Genomic DNA, 22,612 nt, shown 5'->3' on the forward strand with positions numbered 1-22,612 from the left:
CAGTTCCTGTGATCCGCTCACAGACCCTTTTGCTATTGGTTTGCCTTTAGCTCTTCTGGCGAACACTGCATTCCAAATAGACCGCTAGCCAGCACCCTGAACGTCAGCAGATGTGACAGGATTAGATGGTACAGAGCAGAATGTTAGGTCCTAATAAGAGCATGTAGGACATCAACTATGATTCACATAATTATCCAATCCTTTCAGATGTGCACGGTTCTCTGGGTGGTCAAAGCTTAGAGTCAGTCCGCCTGGAATATGGAAGAAAGTTTTTCAGACTTCTATTGTGTTTGTTGAGGGAAGGGGAGGGCGGGTGTTGGCAAACAAAAACAAAGAAGCACTACTTGTCAAGTACTGCTTAGAAGGATCGTGGGGACTAGGTGATGAGTGCGCTCGTCGCGGGGCGCAGATAAAGCAGCACTTATCAGGCAGCTGGAAAAGGGGCAGGGCTTAACTCCATCAGAGCTTTTCATTGGCCAATGGCAGCTAAGTGGCTGGACACCAAGAAGTGGATAGGCCACTACACTGACAAGATTCAACTCGACATACCTCTTGAATTCTACTTAAGCCTGGTGCATATCACCATCCTGCCCAGAGCCCATCTGCAACCTGGTAGCGGGGTTAGGTTTGTCTTCTGTCTCCCAACAGGCCGGACTCAGATATAGGTGAAAGGAGCTTTTCATTATTGCAGAGGGTTATCTGAAACTTAGTTGGTCATCTTCTTTCTTAGTCTTTGCTGTAAAGGACATAGCTGTTAACCAGCCTTAGCAGAGCAAGGGAAAGGGATGGTATGGAGAGGGCGAGGGAAGAATGTGTGTGCATGTATGTACATAAGGTAGGGGTGTGTGTGTGTGTGTGTGTGTGTGTGTGTGTGTGTGTGTGTGTGTGTTGCGTGTATGCTTTCAGGGCAGGGGTCACTCATAGCAGCACGCATTTGCGTTTCTTCTTGGGCTCTGGGGGCTCCAACGCAGCCAATATCGCCTCATCAAACACATTCTTTAGGCCTTTCTGTGGACACAAACACACAATTATGAGACAACACACTCTTACACACAGGTCAAATAAAGGGGTCAATGGGAGGAAAGTCACTGTGCAAAACAAAGTGTAACATATTCAGGTCCAAACAAACACCTAATGAACCATGGAATGTGTGCTGTTACATCAGACAAACCAACAAGGCCAAATCAGTTCAAAGACGACTAAATAAATAAAATAATCTAGAAATGTATGACCTTGTGGAAATGAACTAATGTGTGCAACATTTTATGTAATGCCCGTGTTCCAATGATTTGTGTGGGTTGCCGCACACCGACAACCTACAAGCTCACAACATGTTGTGAGCTTATAGATCAGTTATTTCAGTGTACGACACAAGCAGCTAGTGACCACCTTACACCAAACGGCCGAGAAGACAGGAACACGCAACGAAACGAGCAAAACTCTCATGATTGTATCTCAACATAGGTAATTTGGTGTAAGGCTGGCATTAGTATAACTCAGGCTTTAGGATACAACGCAAAACATGTCACTGTGTTGACTGAGTGTGAGGTGCAGATTGGTTGAGACAATTCAAATCATTGGCAAGTCAAACAAGAAAGTCGGGGTAAAGAGAACAAGGATCCACACATTATCCACACACAAAGGTAAAGAGGTAGAGGCTGAGTGTATAAGGCAGGACAAACAAAACTAATAAGCCAGAATCACACAGACACATGGCCCCACACACACACACCTCTATGAATGAACCAAATGAGATTCAAAAGTGTTGTGATCGCTGCGTTGAGATGGATGTCATGAAAAGAGACGAGTGTTATGTTTGCCCCTCAGCAGAACAGTGTAAGAGCCTTACATTTAGCCTGATCATGTGAGGTATAATACTGTGCTGCTGTATGCAGGGAACCCACAGGCCCCAGGGGCTCTAGTCAGCTCAGAGTACACTAGTCCTAAACTACACTCCTCTGTGGACTCTATAAAATGAAGAACTGGGAAAGAAGCGAGAACAAGAGATAGCAAGTAAATGTGTCCTTTATTAATTAATTTCACAAACCATTTATTACAATTATGGAAGCTTCTTTTTTTTATATCATCTGAATTTCCACGAAAGGAGGATATGCACTGCAGAAAATTGCACATTAGTCATATAGAGAGGATGAGTGGCCACAGAAAGTGTGAACCATATTCTTTGCTTCATGACAGGAAGCAAACGACTTCCAAGAAAAATAACATTATCTGGTTATGAGCCCATATAAAACAAATGGTCAATATAGCTCAATAGCCAATATTGCCTGCTTTCATGCTAAAGGAAGAATAGTTCCTTTAATAGTTGGTATTGCAAAGATCGCCAAACTCTCTCTATATATCAGTTGTACTAAACAGCAACCATAATCAGACATCTTGGCCTGTTTAATTATACATCAAACAGTAGTACAAAATTACATAAACATTAGTTTGTTAATGGAGGCACAGGTTGTATTAATGTGCAGATCTTTTAATACTGCTGAGCCCTGACAAGTCACCACCCTACATCCACTCCAAACTACTATTATGGAATGGGAAAGGAAAATCTAGAGTAACTGAAGCAACAATGGCCACATCCCAAACAGTATCCTATGTCCTCAGTAGGTTTAGAGCTCTACTCTTGGCCACAGACCAAATATATGAGGAAGGGCCAAAAGCAGAACCCTGTGTGGAGAATAATGAGACGGTCTGGTGATGTGTCTGACCGGAAGGTTAATGATGTCAATTCAAACTAAGTTCAAGCAAACCCCTTTCCAAAACGTAAACATTAAGTAGGCTAACACAGGAGCCAAACCAGTGCCGAATCTGCCGATTTGGCCAAATGTTATTATTTTATGTCACAATTAGTCAAATCCTATTAGTCAGAAAACAGAGACACAAGCTGTGGTGAGCTCTCAATGAAAAGTAGCAGTGGGTGAGAGGAAGTGAAGACAGGAAATGGGTTGCTGATTGGCATGTTGGTTACTTGGCTGTAAAGACGAGGAAATACTTGAAAAGCAGCAGCTCTGAAGGAATAAAGAGAGGGGGAGAAGGACACGGTAGAGAAGAGATGGAGAGTAGAAAGGCAAGAGACAAGGGGGCTGAGGGTAAAATGGTGGTGGAGGTCAGAGAACAATAGCAAGGAGAGGAAGAGAGAGGTGGTGAAGAGGAGTGGGCGACTTTAAAATATACAGCATTTCCTCTTTCTCTGGGTCTCGGGCGGCTCTAGGGCAGCTAGGATAGCTTCATCAAATACATTCTTCAGCCCTCGCTACAATGACAGAGGGGAGGGGAGAGAACAACAGCACTATATTAGCACAGCTAGCACAGGCACAGTGAAAGAGAGGGAGATGGATATAAAAGAGGAACATGGCCGAGCAAAGAGGAACACTGTCTGAAACAGATAGAATTAACCACTTAAGCCTTATGTTGTAAGTTGGCTATGCGAAAACAGTCGATTCTGCAAGCTTGTAGAGCTGCTATTTTGGAGTACAAAATGTCAAATTTGTTTTCCTATAATGACATGCCCAAAACAGGGACGCCAGGGTTAATGTGGTTAAAGAATGTGTGTGGGAAAGACATGACAAAAAGAGAAGGAGTGTGCGGCCACAGACTAGACACAGAGTAGTTCTGTTAGCTGGGCTGTGAAGCAGAGGTGTGGATGGAGGGATGCTCCCCAGACCGCAGAGGTAGCGGACAGGAAACAGGATATTACATCAGCAGCTGTGCAACAGCCCCTGCTGGTGGGGGGGGCAGGAAGGAAAGAGCAGAGAGACTATTGTTCTCTTCCAGCAAGGCCCGTCCCCACAGCCTGGGACCCGGCAACCCGCCCGCTGAGCCTGGTGTCAGCTTCTTTCTCCCAGAGCTGATGTTACATGACTGGTTGTGAGAAGGCAATCACAGTAACATGGCCAGGGCCATGCTTGAGTTGAGGATCAAGGTTAACTAGCTCTACCAGAAAAAAAAGGTGCTTTTCTCTCTCCGTTCTGTCTGTCATCTGCTTAATGTTGTTTAATTTTGGTTTTAAAAGTCTGAAGATAAACACAAGTACTGTCACAATACATGCAGGAAAGGTTGTGTTTTTCACTCCAACAATAATCTTTTTTGAAACCTGACAGAGACTTAACTATATCAGCAATCAAAAAACGCCAAAAGAAATCCCATGAAATATGGGGTTGTGGTATAAAAAAGGTTTGAGAACCCCTACCCTTGGGTAACATTACATTATCCGTTTCAAATACGCAAACCACAGCCCTGATCTAACCAAGTATACTATGGCCTATACAGTACATGTTTCTCCTGAACCATCGAACCTTTATGGGACTTGAATCAACAGCCCCCCTGACCTCATGAAGTAAGACAGGACAGTGAGATAAAAAATTATCAACATTCAGAAATAGAGGAACAATATGCATATGGGTCAGGGGACATAATGTTCCTCTTTACACCACTTTCTTGCCTTTTTACCTCTGAAGAATATACTGTACCGTATGTGAGCGCATGTGCATTTGAGTATATGGGCCCTATCGTGCGTCCCCGTGGCACAATGTGCTATCCGTTAATTACGCACAAGGTAGCTGCCGTTAACTCTAAACGACATAGTGCGTCAGCTTTACCCACTGAACATTATGCCGACTGCCATATTTGCGCCTGGAGGTGTGGCTGATGGGCGTGTAGTTGAGCTATCTGTGAAATTGCGACCTTGTCCACACGCGTATGGGAAGCGCATTGTGGGTCCTCAGACCACCTGCTATACAGTTGGTTGTTTACAAGAGCACGCCTGAAATGGAAATGTGGGGCGTACATTGAGCATGCATGCAAGATCCCAGAGCCGATCTGAAAGACTCATATTTCGGAGTCGGCATAATGTATAGCGGGTAACGCAGCCGTAAGTTACCGTTTGGGGACAGCGCCAACTGCCTTGTGCGTAATTAACAGGTAGTGGGTAGTGCCAAGGGATAGCGCATGGCGCAAGATAGGGCCCTCAGTCTAAATAGCTCTTACCTGTGTCAGGGCTGAGCACTCCACGTATTTGACGGCCTTGAGGTCCCTGGCCAGTTTCTCGGCTGTTTCTGGAGTAATGGGCTTCTGCTTGTTCTTGGCCAACTTCTCTATAGTGGACGGGTCGTCCCGCAGGTCGATCTGAGTCCCCACCAGCAGGAAAGGCGTCTTTGGACAGTGGTGGGTGATCTCTGGTACCCACTGGACATCACACAAACACAGAGAAATGTAAGGATACGAGCAAAGCCTTGGCTCGCACATTTGTCTGTAACGGTATTAGGCATAGATTTGAAGACCATCAATTAAAAGTGGGTTTAGTAAAATGTGTACAATAAGATCCTGAAATGAACTCAGTTTAAAACGGTTATTCAAACCCAGCTTTACTACTTATAGGAATTTGGGTTGATTATGCTTAGAATGATTAGAATGGTGCCCAGAACAAGGAAATGACAGACAACAGAATAAATATAGTATAAATGCTCCGCATATGGATTAATATTGCATCGAGGTTTTAATGTCAGTCAGGCACAGGTGGTAGCAGTAATGATTTTGGAGGTGAGGTAGAGCTGTGTGTCATCAGCGTAGCAGTGAAAACGGAGGCCGTTATGCGGCGAAGGATCTGTCCGACAGATTTCAACTGTAGTGTCTGTTAAACACATATTGCACTATGCAGTAGCAATTGTGCAAATTCCTTTAAGTGAAAACCACTTTTAAAACACTTGTTGGTTTTGAAGTCATTTTGAAATGTGCAAACTGCTGGTTGAGCACAAAAGAGTTTTCATTGTATTTGACAGCTGCATGTTCAGGAAAATGTTTAGATCCTTTGCACATTTTAGATCCTTCTACTATTTTACAGTTACCATTTTACATTTTATTTGTTCTTTTTATGTTATAACATTTTGTATACATATAAACAATAGACAATAAATACTACTGAAATACAATGTGAAAGATATCCTGCTAAGCTACAGAAAAATAAACCTAATTGCTGCCCTCATACTTCCCCATTGTCTACCTTCAAAAGCATATTTATTAGAATTTGTTTGGAGAAAGGAGAAAAGCTGCCAAGTGAGAGACAGAAGAGAGAAAAAAGACTTGCCTTTTCTTTAACGTTTTCGAAAGAGGAGGGGGATACGACAGAGAAACAGACAAGGAAAACATCTGTCTGGGGATAACTCAGAGGTCGTAACCTGTCATAGTCCTCCTGACCTGGAGAAACCACACAAGCAAAACGTGTTAAAAAAAACACAGGTTTAACATCATAACAATTAACAATATAACAAACACACACACGTACGCCAGGCTGTCTGCTGCCTGTCAAACAGATCAGCTCAATACCCAGTCTGCCAATCTATGGACGACACTTATACTACAGAAAGCGTCTGTATCAGCACACGCTTCAATGTAACGGCCACCATCCACTCACAATCTGAACTGTAGGCATTCTACATGAGTACCACTAGTCAACTGTAGCATGTAACAAGAAAACACATACCCGCAGTATCGAACAAGCCCAAAGTGTAGGGCTCGCCTCCGATCATTACAGTAACAGCATAGTTATCAAACACCTACAGTTTGGAAAGAGGGAGGAAGAGAGACAAGTTGTTATAAATCAGTGTGGACACACACAATGTTATGTGATAGCTGCATATAATCTCTTGGCTTCATCCACTGACCGTAGGTACATATTCCGAGGGGAACTTGTTTGTCGTATAAGAGATGAGCAGACAGGTTTTACCAACTGCTCCGTCCCCAACTACAACACACTTGATGGTCTGCATAGCTGGCTTTTACACAACTCATTCAAGATCTGGAAAAGAGAGAAAAACAGGTTGTGTTTCAATAGTGAGGGGCTACAGCAGAAGCATCACACAACAGGCTAACAACGGCCATGTGGTCGACAAGATGACTGGATTTGAGATTGAACAAAGTGATGAGCGAGAACAGGAGATGACAATGAGAGACTTCACAGTGCTCGCTTTCTCTACTATGGCACTAAACAATTTAACAGCTGCTAAGCAGGTTGGAGCAGTTACTGGGAATATACAGTACATCTACAAAAGACCCGTTTTCAATATAGTTGGAATCATAAACAGAATCTGTGAGGAAAACAAAAGCAGTATTTCAAACAAGTGGATTATTATGCCATGCCACAATGATGCAAAAAAACGTTAAAGCTCCATAATTCCAATAGTAATCATTGATAGTGTTTGACCAGTCACAGGGGTTTTTCCCATCTCTCCAGATCTTCCATAAACAGAAAATAAATGTATTCACTCAGGAGAGAGAAACCAACAAATATAATTTATTAGCTCCAGTACCACTTTTGTCTGCCAATGTATTTGTTTTATCAATGAATTCCACTTCTTTATCCTGTATGAATACTGTATGAGTCCTGAAAATGTACTGTATATCCTCCTTCATATTAAAGAGTAGCACAACAACACTTTTGGCAACCCAGTCACTTTCAAATTACCAACAAGTCTGATGTACACTGACTCGCTCTCAATTCCTGTGTAAACCCATACTGTCCGCGACCCAATAAATGTGGTCTGATCGGCACCAGGTTTTTAGGAGCATCTTCTCTACGACTACTTTGCCTACTTTGACATTATAGATTTTGTGGCGGCCAGCAACATTGGATATTTGATACATAATTCAACCGGTTCGTGGCTCTTGATAGAGAAGGCGGTTCAGCTGTCAGTAGCGCACACATCTGCACATCAAAGCATTGCGCATTAGAATGAAACGCTTGTAGAATAATTCATGTGTTAAATCCAGTCCGACTGCTGACGGTCATTTTGAAAAACAGCTCAAGTGTGCAACACTGCTCTAGTATTGTATCGTTACAATTATATACAATATTTGAATCAATATATTTATATAAAAAATATAACATTTTCAGTTAATTAGGCCTAAACAGATAGTGGTTCATGTTTCATTTAAAAGGTTAAGAATTTAAACATCAAATCCCTATAAAATACAGTCCATAAATTTGACATGCTGTCTGACTACAAGTTGGATAATGTGTACATGGTATTAGTTCCGCCTCACTCACTTTGCTGAGCTATTCTTGTCCTATTGGATCGACAATAAACCACCCCCACTTACACGCAATCCACAGTCACTGTCAGCAACACAGTAACTGTGTCACTGTCAAATAAAAATTGTCACTTGCTAAAAACTATTACAAATGTAAGTGCACTGTGTGTGTGTGTGTGTGTGTGTGTGTGTGTGTGTGTGTGTGTGTGTGTGTGTGTGTGTGTGTGTATAATATATATATATATATATATATATTCACACACAAATCTATAGCACATACAGTATATACGTGCGTAAACATAAACACACACAGCTAGGTAGAAGTAGCTTCAAATAAACAGCAATGGATGTCACTTGATGCTCATTAGCTAACACTTTATTAGACAAATATTGGTAATGTATTACATATCAATATCATAACATCATTCATTAGTCCATTTATGCTTCTCTTTGGCCCCGTCTCCTTTTTTTCATAATTTTCTCCTGTAACATCCGCTCTACAATGCCTACATATCAGATTTACACCTGCCTCCAATCCCAAATCCAGTGCAGGTGACCTAGCCTCGCGTGGCCAGACAATATCACACGACACACTGCGTGGATATTAGTCTGGTCCCTATCAACGGTAGATTTTTTTTCCAAGGGGCGGTTACAAAATATCCAAACGGAGTTTAACGGACTCTATTGGTTAGACCTAAACCAATCAGAGCAGTGCTTCCTTGTACGAACCAATCAGAGCAGTGCTTCCTTGTGATAAGCCCGCCCACATTTGGATACTGGGCCCTGGTTGGTTCCGCACAACTGCGGAGGGAGAGAAATGAAATCTCTATGGAGGGGGACCAGACCTAATCTGCCGAAGGCTAAAGTGCAATTTTGCAAAGGCAGATTCGTCTGGAACCAGGCTACAGGTGACCATCTATTTGAGTAGGAGAGCTGTTTTCAGGTTTACGTTTAACGTCATTGCGTGTAACCAGCCTGCCAGGACACCTCTCTGAGAGGTTGAAGTAGGGTGCAATTCCAAATGTGGAGAGGTATGCAAGTTTTGTTTCCCCACAAGCACATTTGGCCACTATTCGTCAATCAGCAGCATAGCTCTGAAAAGCTCATATGTGTTAGCACAGGAGCTGTACGAATGATGCTGAGCCTGAGTCCATTGTTTTAAAGTTTCAGTTCACACGTCCAAACTTGGTCAGAATCAGAAATATAAATGGTTTATCAAAATGGTCCATGTCAGATAAATTTCTGACCCAAACAATGTTCATAAAGGATTATTATAGCACCTCAAACTTGGCTGTTTTTGCCTTCATTTAGAATTCCAAAATATATGAATTATGCCAATATGCCACGTCTGTAGAAACAACCCCTCATTAATATGCCACGCCCCTGGAATCAACCTGATGTGGAGGCACGTCAGGTGTTAATGCATGCCTTTGAAGAAGATTTGATTGGCATGTCACAGATGACGTTACTCACTACCTGAATTTCAGTCACACCTGCTTTCACAAAGAGGGCAGGTCTTAAGGCCCGTTTTGGAGGTAAAAATACATATAATGCTTTGGAGAAAAGGAGAGTAGTACCAAAAACCACCAGGATTTTCATGGATAAACTTCAAAAGCATGACTTTGGGTGGAGTGGCACTTTTAAGTACCCACAGCACGTTGCATTATGCGGTAGTCAACCGGTTAAGCGTTGTTTGACATCGTTCAGCAGACTATTGGCTGTCTTTATGATTTTTGCCTTTGGCATGACTGATCAGAGCTGCTTGTTGCCAAATGCCAATATCAAAAGTTTTGGTGCATAGCCTGCAACTAGCATGGCTCGAGTCTTTGCCTCTCTCTTGAACCAGTTATTAAATGTAGTTACGTACTAGGGTTCAAAAGTCATACATTACTGAACACAGACAAAATTCCAACTTGCATTTTTGTGGATAAACAAACTGCTTGTGCTTGTAAACTTAACCTCCCCGCCACCAACTGCATACTGTTCGACCAATGTGTATCACGCGATTGATTTATACTCCATCATAAAAGGGTATATCATCATATGTCAAAAAGCAGATCTACAAGCTATAGGAGGTACTACTGTGGCCTACTGGCTCTGTCTACAAAGAGATTTGGCGATGATCAGTCTGGCGGTTTATCAGATTAGCTCCGGACACCGACACAGACTGACCTGATCTTATAGACACATATTCCTGCAGAGCCAGACACGCTGTAAAACATCTTTAATGTCGATTAGGCTTTCTACAAATACATTGTCCTCCTTGCAGTTTTTACGGTGTGGCTGATGGCAGGAGAAAACGCCATAATAAGGCCGGCTACCTCTGTGTGCTCAACATGCACCCTCAACTGATGATGCACACCCTAACCCTACGCTGCAGTCTTATTCGATATGACCCAGTAAGGCCTTTTACATTATAAAGGCAGTCGGAGAGCAATAACAAATTAACATCTTTCTGTTTTAATTTGGCTGTATGCTCTCTCTTTGTTCTATTTGGCACACATTCTCATTATTATGTACCAAATGCAGTGCACGGTATTGTTTAGGTAATTTATACATTTTCTAAACATAGCCAACCAGTAAGAAGTATTTTCAGACCAATTACTCTCTAAATATGAGCAGCAGTTATGTGAGCACGGTCCTCCTCCTAACTTACTTTACGGTTTTATTTTTTAGCAACAATTCAACTTTCCTTTCTGACTCTTTCTCTGTATGTTTTAGCGTTCAAGTACACACATACACCATGCAAAACAGTGTGTACAAGAAACAATAATTATAATGACCAAATATTGTAGGCAGAGTGTGCTCTGGAACAATGTGCAACTGACGTGTTGTGCGCTCCTTAAGGTCAACTGCGACTTCACGTAATACTCAACTGTGTGTGGTGTAAATTAATAAATAAATACAAATCTGCATCAAAGATTCACATACAGCATTTCCTGACATATCGATTCTAGCAGTGGCCACTGCCGATACATGTATCGAAAAGCATGACGATAAAATATATTGCCATATCGATTGTTTTTAGCACAGCCTTACTTTTTTAAATGAAGATAAGCCACTTTACTAACATACGATCGTCCTTGGTGATCTGAGATTATCTGTGGTCGATCATTTGGTGCATCTATAACAAACTACTAATAACAACACAGCACTTTACATTACAACTATATGATTTAGCTTTTTGCCTTACCTAAAATTAGATTAAATTAAATTTTACCCAAACCAGTTGGTGCTGGGCTTAAATGTCAAGCTCTGTGTACCTCCGTTTATTTGTCCACTGTCCAGTCATTTATAACAGAGTCCTCTATCTGGGGGTCAAAGGGCAAGGACGGACTGGCCATTGTTCATTCTTTTCGTAATTTAATACAGAATCTAAATGGCAGAATGATCCTACAGACATCGCTGCCAGAGAATCGTCCGAGGAACAAATGGGGAGCAGAATGTCCTTCACACACGTAGGTACACACCTAAGTTGTTGTGCTACCATAAACTTAACAATCTGTCAGAGATGGAGAGTTGGGGGTGGGTGGGGATAGAAAGAATGAAGGTAGGCTACATCCCAAAATGCCTCCTGTTTGGATTTTCAAAGCAATTTGAATATCAAACAAATACACAACACAACAATGCACCTAAACTTCAATATCAAAGATAAGTGAGCATACACAGTAAACTCCTCAGCATGTATTTATCCATTTGTGACTTATAAATGTAACCAAATGGACCATAATGGGCCCATTTGGTTACATTTGTTCACCGAGTTAAATGAACACTGAGGATTTTACTGTGTATGTATGTCATTGCCTTTCACAAATTGTGGATGGCATACCACAAGTGAAAGAGCACAATTAGGGGTGTAGTGCTTTTGGACATGATATGCAAAGCACTAAAAACACGCTTCCTGTGGACATGGCCCCTTGTAAAATCAAAGTTGTTTTTGTAATTAAATGGCAATCAAAGGAAAAGACACACGACCTCTCTGCTCTCTCCAATGCTGAATGAAGTGACCCATGATGGTAATGGTGAAGGAGTCTTCAAGAGATGAGAGAAGTACTAGTGAAATAAACCCTATCAGACATTCTATCAGATATAACGTTTTTTATCTATATGCTTTTTTACTGAATTATTTAACAGTATCAAATATATACAGTATAATATTCATGCAACATCAGACCTTAACCTCAAAAATCCATGATTTGATGTTGATGAACTGGTCTTATTATACAGTACGTGCACTACGTGGCAAGCCTGCACCAAACGTAAACACCACAGAAGAGAACATATGGTACTCTTAATTCTAGACATGCTGCAAGTAGACCAAATCACCTGCACAGTGGCTGCCAAGCAGCTAAGTAACAGCTTCTCATCTGACGTCTAAGAATGGTAATGTCCTTTATCCGAGGGAATGAGGCTGCTAGATCCTCAAGCAAAGCTCTCTTTTATGTGACAGATGACACTTTGCTCCCCCCCATTCCTACATATTGGGTGAGCAGACCTCCTATCCCTCTCTCCCAATAGTGGGTCACTGCGGCTTTAAACTGGAGCATAACGTCATCTGTTTAGTCGTGCTGCACAGCACCATTTAGCTAGCTAGGACATGAGATGACCATAGGTATCAATCTAGGAACATTAATGCTACCATGATAATTAACTTTCACAATTAGGATTCTTGTAAAAAGTACTGACCCTGAGAGTAGAATCATTGTGAGACTGGAGCATGCATTGCACACTGAAACACAATGGCTAGATGGCAGTATAAATCAAAATGAAAAGTAATATCATTTAAGCCTACATAGGAGGTCAGCATAACATTTTTCTGGAATATTAAAGAACACAATTTGATTGCAGTCTACAGAGTAGTACAGGAAATCAACACAGCTTTGCAGCTAACTTTGATAGAGCTGTATTAATACCCGATGCCTAAAACAGCAATTGACAAATTTCACTAAGGCAGGATGCCCACTAGCAACAACAACCCCCCACATCCCTATGACCCCACATGAAGGCATTTTTTTCTACACGTCTTTGCCAGAACTTCTGACCACCAGCCTCATATCATCCGTTCTTCCTGCGCAAAATGCTCTCCATTCCTAGTTCCTCCAACGTTAAGATACAGACACCGTCATTCACCAAAACTCTGCAGACCAAAATCATCCTCAGTCTGTCCTCTACAGTGTTATAACATAAGCCTATGCACAGCTCTGCATCACTGGAGGGGGGGGGGGGGGTATAGCAGAGAGGGACACAGCAGCAGAGACCCTGAGGTTGCCGTTTCAACAGCAGATACTGTGACCATAGGGAGAGTGTGGGGTAGGCTAGGCTAGTGAGGGGAAGTCCAGCACAGTCATTCAGACAACTGTTTTATTAAATAAATCCTCCTTAAAAGATCAATTCCGATTCAGTTTGAATCCAAGTAGGCCTATAAATTAACAGAGATAACATTCCTCGCTAACTGTGTCCATAGGAAAATGGGAGCTACCCACATCTCTCCATTTCCGTGTGACCATGTGTGATATGCTTGAAAGTTTAATTTCTCTTCATATGTGCACCACAGCATGCATGCTAGCAGCAAATCCCATCACAAGTTCACAACCAAAGAAACGATGTACAGCTGTCTTTAATCTAGCAAACCTGTCCGATCACAGCTCTTAGCACTGTGTTGATACCAAGTCACCACAGAAGGGCTTTATGAAAACACTTCTGATTGTTATGCTGCTGGGAGGAAAATTGAAAAGGCAAAGGACAAATAAATGCATTTGCTGCATGTGAACTCAGCACACAACTCTTGTCTTGCTAGTACAATGAATCAATCTGCTGTACTGGATGCTCCATATTGGCATGTTTGTTGTCATGTACCTGTCCACTCTAAATGTCTGTTGTACAGTATGTGTCTGTGACTGAGTGCTACAGTTGTAACCCTAACCCTTTGTGTTGTCATCTTCATCTAAATAGAGTTAAGCAACCAGTGAGATTTTCTCAGATTATAAGCCAAAAATGACATTGTATTTCCTAGCCTTAAAATGTTTTCATGGTTCACGTCTAAAAGCATTTTTAGAAGCCCTACCTACCCATTTAGCCAGAATTTGTAGGCCTTCCATTCATTTAATAAAGCTATATTAATGTCGAATAACTGCATCTAGTATGTAGTAACTCCAAAACAGACCGCAATGTGTATGACCAGTTACACATTTTGCATTTTAGTAAGTTAAAAAACTATTACTAGATTTAATTGCTATACCTCAATTCAATATTTTCAAAACACTGCTTCTGCATTTGCTTGTTAATGTAAGCAGTGGATAGGGTATTGCCTATATCCACTGTTAATTTTAACAACAAATCCAAAAATATACACAAGTAAAACTGACATTTCTACATCACACCATCTTCAAGTAAGACATTTGACTAGTACACAAGGAAGCATAGGCTAATGGCTCAAACGCGTGAAAGCAGCTCAGTGGCCTGTGTCATCCCTTGATTTTCTCCACACAACAGCATATGGCACTTCCTGCCCTGAAGGGCCAGTAATGGTTTGCAAACTGTGGCCTACTTTAAGTACAATGTGTAACTACCCAGAACTAGAAAGACTTGCATCCGTGAACACAGACAACTCAGGAATATCTGAACACGATCTTCAACAGCAGACAGCCTTTTCGGTATTAAAGCTGAGATGTGTTGGGAGGTTGGCCACAGCTGCAGTAATGACTCCATCAAACTTAATCCACTCATTTGTGTTTGTAGGCCAGCCAGCATTGAGAGCAGGGCAGCCTATGGGCTTGCTGTGAAAGCTGCTGAGTTTCAGTTTGCTAGGATGACAGTGTGACAGATGCTGGCACTTAAAACAGAACACATAGCTGCTAATTGGAAATAAGCACTGGATTGGACACAAGTGCATCGAGCCTGGAATTCACTTAAACCTTAAATGAGGTAATGATCAAATGGGATGCATGCATCTAATTCTAACTGCACAATGAATAGTACAGTCAAAAGCCCCACGGCTCAAAACAATAGTGTATTGAGTCACATCACATCACAAACGACAGGCTACAGCAAGGTGCTGACTGGCTTTACTACCGGATTTACTCACTTTAAATTCCTCTGTGATTGGTCCCAGTTTGCCTGAAAGCTTTCTTACGAGCTCTTTTCATATACAAGACCCAGTGATGCACATACATTACACAGGCCTGACCCAGAAAAGAGTATTATGCCCATTCACAGCTGATGCGATATTTACAGTGTCAAACATGTGAAAAAAACGATGCTGTTTTAACAGGAATTATTAACAAATGATGGATGCCTTCAATTATTCAAATTACAAGTTACTGTTCTACTTATTTTGGACCAGTACAACATTTTCGCTTAAGAAAAATGAATACGCAGCTATTATTGCTCAATTCTATCTACATTTGCCTAAGTCATTGCAACACAACACACCACAACTCAAAGCTAGTTAGAATTGTACAGTTAATTACAATTAGTAGTGATCGCGTTCAAATCAGCCCACACCGTCCAGGAGACTCCGGACCATAGAGTTATATTCTGCTTCGGGCTCGATCAAGCTTACCTTGATTGGCTAACTATTATCAACTAACTGGTATTTTGGCAACTGTTAACATGATACTTAACAGCAGTTATTGCCAAACGTTACATTTGGCATTAGCAGAAAGAAAAAAACATCAAGGTTGACAACTAGGTCCATGATACAGTATACTATCTTTGATTGTAAAAATGGCTAACGTTAAAGTAGCCCGACCATACTTGAGATAGCGCTGTAACCGCACAACAGCGCCGCTTCGAGGCACGTCACGCTAATGTCAGCTAACATCAACTATTGCTGCTGAAACTGCCGTTGCTCCCTCACTGTCAAACGACCCATTTAAATGGCTTGTCACACAGCCCTGTTAAGCATTTTAACAAGAACGACAGACTTCACACAGGGTCCCATTGCTAACCGGTGTAAACACACCGCAACACTTCTCCCTAGCCGGGGTCGTTATCGTTACTAACCTAGTTAGCCCAGCTGAGCTAACGTTAGCGGATGCTGTTAGTGAATGAGACAGGCATATAAACTATTGCGACCCGTTAACCTCAATGTGGCAATCTCATGCTAATAGCAGTGGTTTTAACTATTAGTAAAGACAGCATTAATCGTTACATTAAGACAAAAAAAGAGAATGAAAAGGAGAGATTTGTTTTCCGTACCGTATCCTCTTATTTGTGTCTGTGCCGGGCGTTGGCAGGCTGGCGCTAGGGGCTTCCCACTCAGCAGAACAGGGACACGTCGCGTACTACGTCACTCGGCATCAACGTTCACCAGTTTCAATATGATTTGGGTTAACTTTAGAACCACTTAAACCCCATATGGGTAACCGGAGTCCCTCAGGGCTCAATACTAGTATAGTTTCGGTTTTCTGTTATTGTCAGAAAGCCTTCGCTGAAAATAGCAGATCGACAAGCTCACGAGATGCAGATGAGCTGTCGATCTGCTGTTTTCAGCTAAAGCTTTCCTCAATCCTCACAATACCGATGCTGGTTTAAGTGGTTAAACTGAAAATGTATTTTATTTTGTGATTTCAATTTCACACCCGTGCCTGCCAGTATCCCATCCAGAAACCACATTTGTTTGTTCCCTGCATAAGAACTTTATGCAATGCATATGGAATTTAAACTGTAATAATTACCAACATTTCGTTTACTGTTTAAATGCCATTCTGATCTCAGTTATTTTCCAATCAAGATATATATTTTTAACATTTTATATAACGGAATTACGCTATGACTGTAACACACTTGCTGTAAGAATCGCACATTTGCTCAACAATTTGGAAATTAGGACAAAATGCATTATTTTGGGGTCAAGTTTTCCACCTCACACATTATTTTTTTCACATTACAGTATGCTTTTGGTTAAGCTGTACCCACAAACTATGTGCCAGAATTAAACTTAATTCATTGGGACATTTCACCGTACTATTTTTCCAACAGTGTTTTAAATATTTAGGTTTCAGCTACGGTTTTCCCTTATTTTAATGGTCTACTATGGCTTTTCCTAAAACCACTAAAGGTTAGTGGTTGTGAACTTAATACAACAAAATCACATACACAAACAGTATATTAAACGATGTCTTGATTTGTCTGCTGCTTGACCTAAATTAAAATCCTATGTTACCGCCTACCATTAGATGGCAGTGTAGCTCCACAACACCAAAAAAAAATCTCAAAAAGATGTGCAAAAAACTGGAATAATGATAACATCTGTAAGAAACAAAAACAAAAGGCTTTATTCTTGAAAAACCACTAGGAAAAATAAACCATCACATTATCCATGTTACATAAACAAGAATATTCAACCAATTTGCAAAACAAAACGAGGGGGAGAAGAAAAAAATGTCTAGAAAATGTAGAGTCGCCAACATCTCAGTTGTGAAACTTCCACACCAGGTTAGGTGGCGGTGGCCACACTCTGCAGCAAGGTGATGTTGTCTCCTTTCAACATGATCCTCCCTGAAATACATAGGCAGAAAGAGAAAACCATGTTAAGATAAGACAGGCAGAGCAATTCAACAGATGTGAAAAAGTGATATACCATGTCAAGTCAGTTCTGGATAAGCCAATCAATGGCCATAAAGGAGTTAATATTCATAAATAAAATACATAGGACTTCTGTGAAGTCATGCTTTAATTTGCTTTGATCTTATCATTCTGACTAAATGAATTGCATGGATTAATCAAATAATAAATCAATCGATCAATAGGGATCTTCTAGGTTAACTCTAGTTAAAGCAAGAAAAAGAAAAGGTTAGGACAGAGACGGCTTTTTGGACTGCATGTGTCTCACCCAGGGGCTTTCTGTTCTTTGTCTTCATGTGGACTTCCTCAGCATCATCTAGAACCAGGTTCATGTACTCGTCAAAGCCCTAAGATGAGAAGGAAATGTGAGCATAAGCCGTCTCCAAAACTGATACTTGATTTAAAGACAAGCATACATTGATCATTTGTGGGAACATGCATGTCTAAATAGCCTACATGTCATTGTTTACTCATAGCTTCAGCCAGTCAGCTGGAGCAGACTGTAAGCTTCATGTTACTCCTTTGCTTGTCTGCACTGCAGACGGACAACCCTGACTCGTCACGGTGCGTTTTAACAGCGGGCGATCAGGATAGTATTTTCCGGAAGTGCATTATATGTCTATGAGAGCCGGCAACTACTGGCGATAGGGCGAAGTGGGCGGGGGGGCGAGAGACGAGAGAGTCGCCCGCTGTTAAAACGTACTGTCAGAATGCTGTACTGAATGTGCACAACACGGGAATCACACACGGTCACTTTAATCAATTCAAAATGATAATGTAGGTAGACGTTCACAACCAGACTCGACGAAGACAGACATCTAAAAAAACTGTTGGTAATAGTCTCTCACTTCCTTGTTGTCACATCGTGTACTTTCATTTCCTTGTTGTTACATCGTGTACCTAGGGCTGACTCAAATAGTTTGAATATTCAAAGCTTCGTTCGATAGCACTGGATTCGAATATGAAAAAAAGTAATTAGAAAAATATTATATATATATATTTATATATTTTGTATTTTATTTTGAGTCAGCTTTCGGCGGATGATTTTTAACGGAGCAGGGAGCGGGTTTATGAAAAGGTAGGAGCGGAACTCGGCGAAGGACCACATGCCACTCCAAGCCGCTTCGGTCGGGGCCGCGCACCACAAATTTCTCCGTAATCTACACAAGTATGTTTACAAATACTTTGCATTAGTTAAGTTATATCACAACCGATCAAAGGCTACGATTATTTGGAACAAAAGTAAAATGGTAAGGTAAATTGTGCATTTATATAGCGCTTTTATCCAAAGTGCTTTACATAGATTGTGAATTACAACATTCATACACCGATGGTGGAGGAAACCATGCAAGGCACCAACCAGCTCAGCAATTAGGGTTCAGCCTAAGGACACTTCGAGACTAATTCTGGGGGAGCCTGGGATCGAACTGGGAATCTCGCGGTTCCCATCTGGCCGCTCTACCGGGCACTCTACCCCTGAGCCACTGCCGCCCATTGTGTGCCGCCCACAGGTTTTGGCTGAACTAACCATTCGTTTTTTGAGTACCCCTTCTCGCCAATCTGAGGATTAATCATTATACCACAGGATTTAATATTGTCCGTCTTAATAAAAAAATACAATGCCTACATGAAAAGGAAACATGGATGGCATATTTTGCAACATTAGTAGCTGTCCATCTATAGCCTGATTATCAGACTGAAGCTGCGTGGAGCTTCAGTCTGAAATTGGCTGCTATTGATCTGCTATTTTCAAATGATTTGGGGCATTACCCTCCACTCCACTCACATGCTCTGCCTCAAGTGCACCCGCACTTGAGGATTGATAGATTTATCTATGTATGTAGCAACATGCGTTTTTTCAGAAAACTGTCCGGATTTATAAAATATTCTAGAATCGACCTCAGGTCTTAATAGGTCAAATGAATGTAAATATTATGGCTTTAAATGAATGAAAATACTATTTAGGTTGCTATATTTACACTGCAATTAATTTATAACTTTCATTATAAATTCCAATTATATTAAATCAATGGGCTCTGAAAGTGAACAAAAAGTTGAAGATCTGTTGGAATCAGTGTAGAGAAGGCGTCTGATGCTGCCTTTGTCTCAGTGAAGAGCTGGATGGAACGGGGACAGAAAGCCTGGCCACAGGATAATGCATAGTGGTGGCCTACCATGAGTAAGGCTATTTTCACCATGTTATGTTAACTTGTTTGTAACCCATATTGTCGTTTATGAAACAATTTTAAAGTTTTTTAGTGCAGTAAATTGACAGGAATAATACAATACATTTATATCGTATCACTATCCCAAATGTAAGACATTTTAATTTGAACTTACAATGATGCATCCCTCTATCCGCATGTTCACCTGTTCATACAACCAGACCTGGATCCGTGAGCGCTGCAGCAAAGACAGAGGAGGAAAAGATTATGGCCAAGATGAACAACTTAAAGTATCAAGTACTGACACAAAACATGATCAAAGAATGAAGTAAAACATAATAGACATCAAATACTTACATTTTGTAAATACCTGAAAATGAGGTTCTGGTAAAAAAAAGAGTCAAGGGAAAAATGTTGCATATCAAAGCAAAAGGCACAAATATTGCTATAATCACATGACAATATTATCCGTGCTTCTCCATTTAGGTTCATATACTGTTCTAGCCTTGGATCAAGACTATCATAGATGTATTTGATTGATACAGTAGCACTGCTTCTGCTGTTTGTTAAGAGTTCACTGACTGTTCAACGGAGATCTGTTGCACGGTTAGCTCCATAAAGAACCTCTCACTCCGCTATACAGCTCCGAGATGAGGCTCTATGTGGTTCTCATCCGGGATCGGTCGAACGTCCGCCAAGGCTCCGCTGTTTACCCTTTTGTATACATCGTATCCCAAAACTAATGGTAGATTCCAAACCTCACGGATGTTTAAGTTTTGGACCGGAGCATAATATTTTAGGTCTGGAGCGAAACTACCGTTTAAATCGCTTATTTAGTCAGCCTGTGGCCATGTTTCCCATTCAACCCGGAAAACCCCCCTACGTCCGCTGCCAGTACTGCTCCTAGTTTGGCTACAATGGGAAACATGGCCACCGGCGGACTAAATAAGCGATTTAAAGGGGTAGTTTCGCTCCAGACCTAAAATATTATGCTCCGGTCCAAACCTTAAACATCCGTGAGGTTTGGAATCTACGATGTATACAAAAGGGTAAACAGCGGATCTTGGCGGACGTTCGACCGATCCCGGATGAGAACCACATAGAACCTCATCTCGGAGCTGTATAGCGGAGTGAGAGGTTCTTTATGGAGCTATTGCACGGTATGAGGCCAATGGGCCATGTTGTCCATGTAGAACCAAGACAAATGACTACATACAGTATGTTTTATACAGAGTCAGACCTGATGGGTTATATAAATATAACGAACAATGCACCAAGACTTTGCCAAATTCCTCGAATGGTCAGGTAAATAATGATTCTTACTCTTGTCTTGACTTCACTAAATGTACCTTTCTGAATGAACAACTGTGCGTCAATTCTTAGAAATCATACGTATTAAAGCTACCTAGACTAAAAAAATAAAACGCTAAGCTATAACATAATATAACATTAATCAACCATGCCACTGACTCCAGCGGAGTTTCGTCTCTTCAGGTTTTCTTTCACCGTTGGACGATGAATGGCATGCTAACTCTGCTATCGTTGCTAGCAATTCAACAGTTCGTAGAGTTTTTAAAGCAGAAAGGATACAATTGGCTGCACCATAACCTTCTGGACCTTCTGTCCTTGTCCTCTGTACGCCATCCCTCCAGGCGAGTTGCGCGTATCGACGAATAAAACAGTAATACTTTCACGATGATTCTGTAGAATTCACCGAATTACGAAAGCCGCACGTTGATGTTTGCTTCAATGGCGGGGTTGGTTTCTTCCGCATGCGCAAAGCAACCCACGAGTAGTCAGGAGCTTCCGTCGTGGAATTCCACAGCGTCCCCTGGAGGTAGGAGGTCGCGCAACTGGTTCAATGTTTGGGCCGTTTCCAGCCTTTTAGATATTAACAAAATATTGTTTGGTGTGCACAGCACACTACATCAAGAAACTCATGAAAAAAACGTACCATATTTACCGGATGTTAAAACATTGCGTTATAATACATCCCACATCATATGCAAAACAGTACAAATGATGATGATGATGCGTTCACAAATTAAGAACAATAATTACATTCTCTAAAATCATAATACATTCTCCTTGACGTTGGCCTCTATTATTATCCAAAGTTCTCAAAAAACATTTCCAATCCCAAAAGGATTTTGCTTTAATCTGCTGAATCTTATCTATAAAGTGCAATGGTTTATGCTTCCTTTGTCCCACTTACAGTAGCTTGTTCTTCCTTTGATCCAACTTCTTTCTTTCCCTTCAGAAATTAAGCCAGCCCAACATTCTCAATACATTTGTGCAGGTGTTGAGCAGGGCTTGTCCTAATTGCTGCATAGCATGGGTTGACTGACATTTCTAAAACCAGAATGCAGTGATGTCAGTATTTACATGTGCAATTTCATCTGGTTCATTGTTTGTCCCTAATCCAACCAACCATTTACTGGTTGGATTAGATTTACTGACACTGCTGAAACTTTGTCAGATGCAAATTGGGCCTAGTATAGCAAGTAGTATGATGTTCTGTTTTCCGATATCTTTGGCAGTTGACTGTGTTCATGTTGTACATTTTGTGCAGAATTTTATGATAGCCCTATGACTGTATAGACTTTTCAGATATGCTGCAGATTGATTGACCATGGCTTTTATTTGTCTGTGCCTAGCCCTCTGTTTAAAACCTTTATAACACAGCCAGGGCTATTAGCTCTGCAACATGTGTCCCACAGTTGGCAGATTGGCTGATGGATCTTTGAGCTTCCGAATACATGCTGTCCACATTCGTAAGTGGCTTAACCTAATCTTTTTAATTTAACCTTCAAGTATTCAGCCTTGCACTTTGCTGTATT

At 41.2% G+C, this 22,612-nt stretch overlaps 2 protein-coding genes across 3 annotated transcripts in view; both read right to left on the minus strand.

The window, feature by feature from the left end:
* cdc42 (cell division cycle 42) overlaps positions 1-16,309 on the minus strand; it is a 17,251-nt gene extending 942 nt beyond the window's left edge. Inside the window, exons 1-6 of one of the 2 annotated variants that reach the window (XM_084062339.1) lie at positions 16,240-16,309; positions 6,675-6,808; positions 6,494-6,566; positions 6,098-6,207; positions 5,002-5,199; positions 1-1,008 (exon numbers count right to left, since the gene is read on the minus strand). The exon at positions 1-1,008 is cut by the window's left edge and continues 942 nt beyond it. In XM_084062339.1, the coding sequence (XP_083918465.1) occupies positions 919-1,008; positions 5,002-5,199; positions 6,098-6,207; positions 6,494-6,566; positions 6,675-6,779 (576 nt within the window). In that variant the 5' untranslated portion in view covers positions 6,780-6,808; positions 16,240-16,309 and the 3' untranslated portion in view covers positions 1-918. Of the gene's footprint in view, positions 1,009-1,056; positions 3,269-5,001; positions 5,200-6,097; positions 6,208-6,493; positions 6,567-6,674; positions 6,809-16,239 lie in introns of those variants that run through there. The other variant, XM_084062340.1, reaches the window with a different exon arrangement.
* A 986-nt stretch (positions 16,310-17,295) lies between these two features.
* Positions 17,296-21,535, minus strand: snrpe (small nuclear ribonucleoprotein polypeptide E). Its single transcript, XM_084061977.1, has 5 exons — positions 21,363-21,535; positions 20,130-20,156; positions 19,948-20,010; positions 17,876-17,954; positions 17,296-17,541 (listed from the first exon to the last, which is right to left on the minus strand). The coding sequence occupies exons 1-5, from the start codon at positions 21,414-21,416 to the stop codon at positions 17,480-17,482; spliced, it is 285 nt and encodes a 94-aa protein (XP_083918103.1). The 5' UTR covers positions 21,417-21,535; the 3' UTR covers positions 17,296-17,479.
* Between the last annotated feature and the right edge of the window lie 1,077 nt (positions 21,536-22,612).

Source organism: Gymnoscopelus microlampas (assembly GCF_963454915.1).
Source record: "Gymnoscopelus microlampas genome assembly, chromosome: 7".
Taxonomy (NCBI): Eukaryota; Metazoa; Chordata; class Actinopteri; order Myctophiformes; family Myctophidae; genus Gymnoscopelus; species Gymnoscopelus microlampas.

Excerpts from the sequence above, each read along its gene's own strand:
- snrpe (XM_084061977.1), bottom strand. The coding sequence starts at position 21,416 with ATGGCGTACAGAGGACAAGGACAGAAGGTCCAGAAGGTTATGGTGCAG. Across the intron at positions 17,955-19,947 it reads GGATAGAGGGATGCATCATT|GGCTTTGACGAGTACATGAA; the intron begins GTAAGTTCAAAT and ends TTCTCATCTTAG. Across the intron at positions 17,542-17,875 it reads AAAGAACAGAAAGCCCCTGG|GGAGGATCATGTTGAAAGGA; the intron begins GTGAGACACATG and ends TATGTATTTCAG.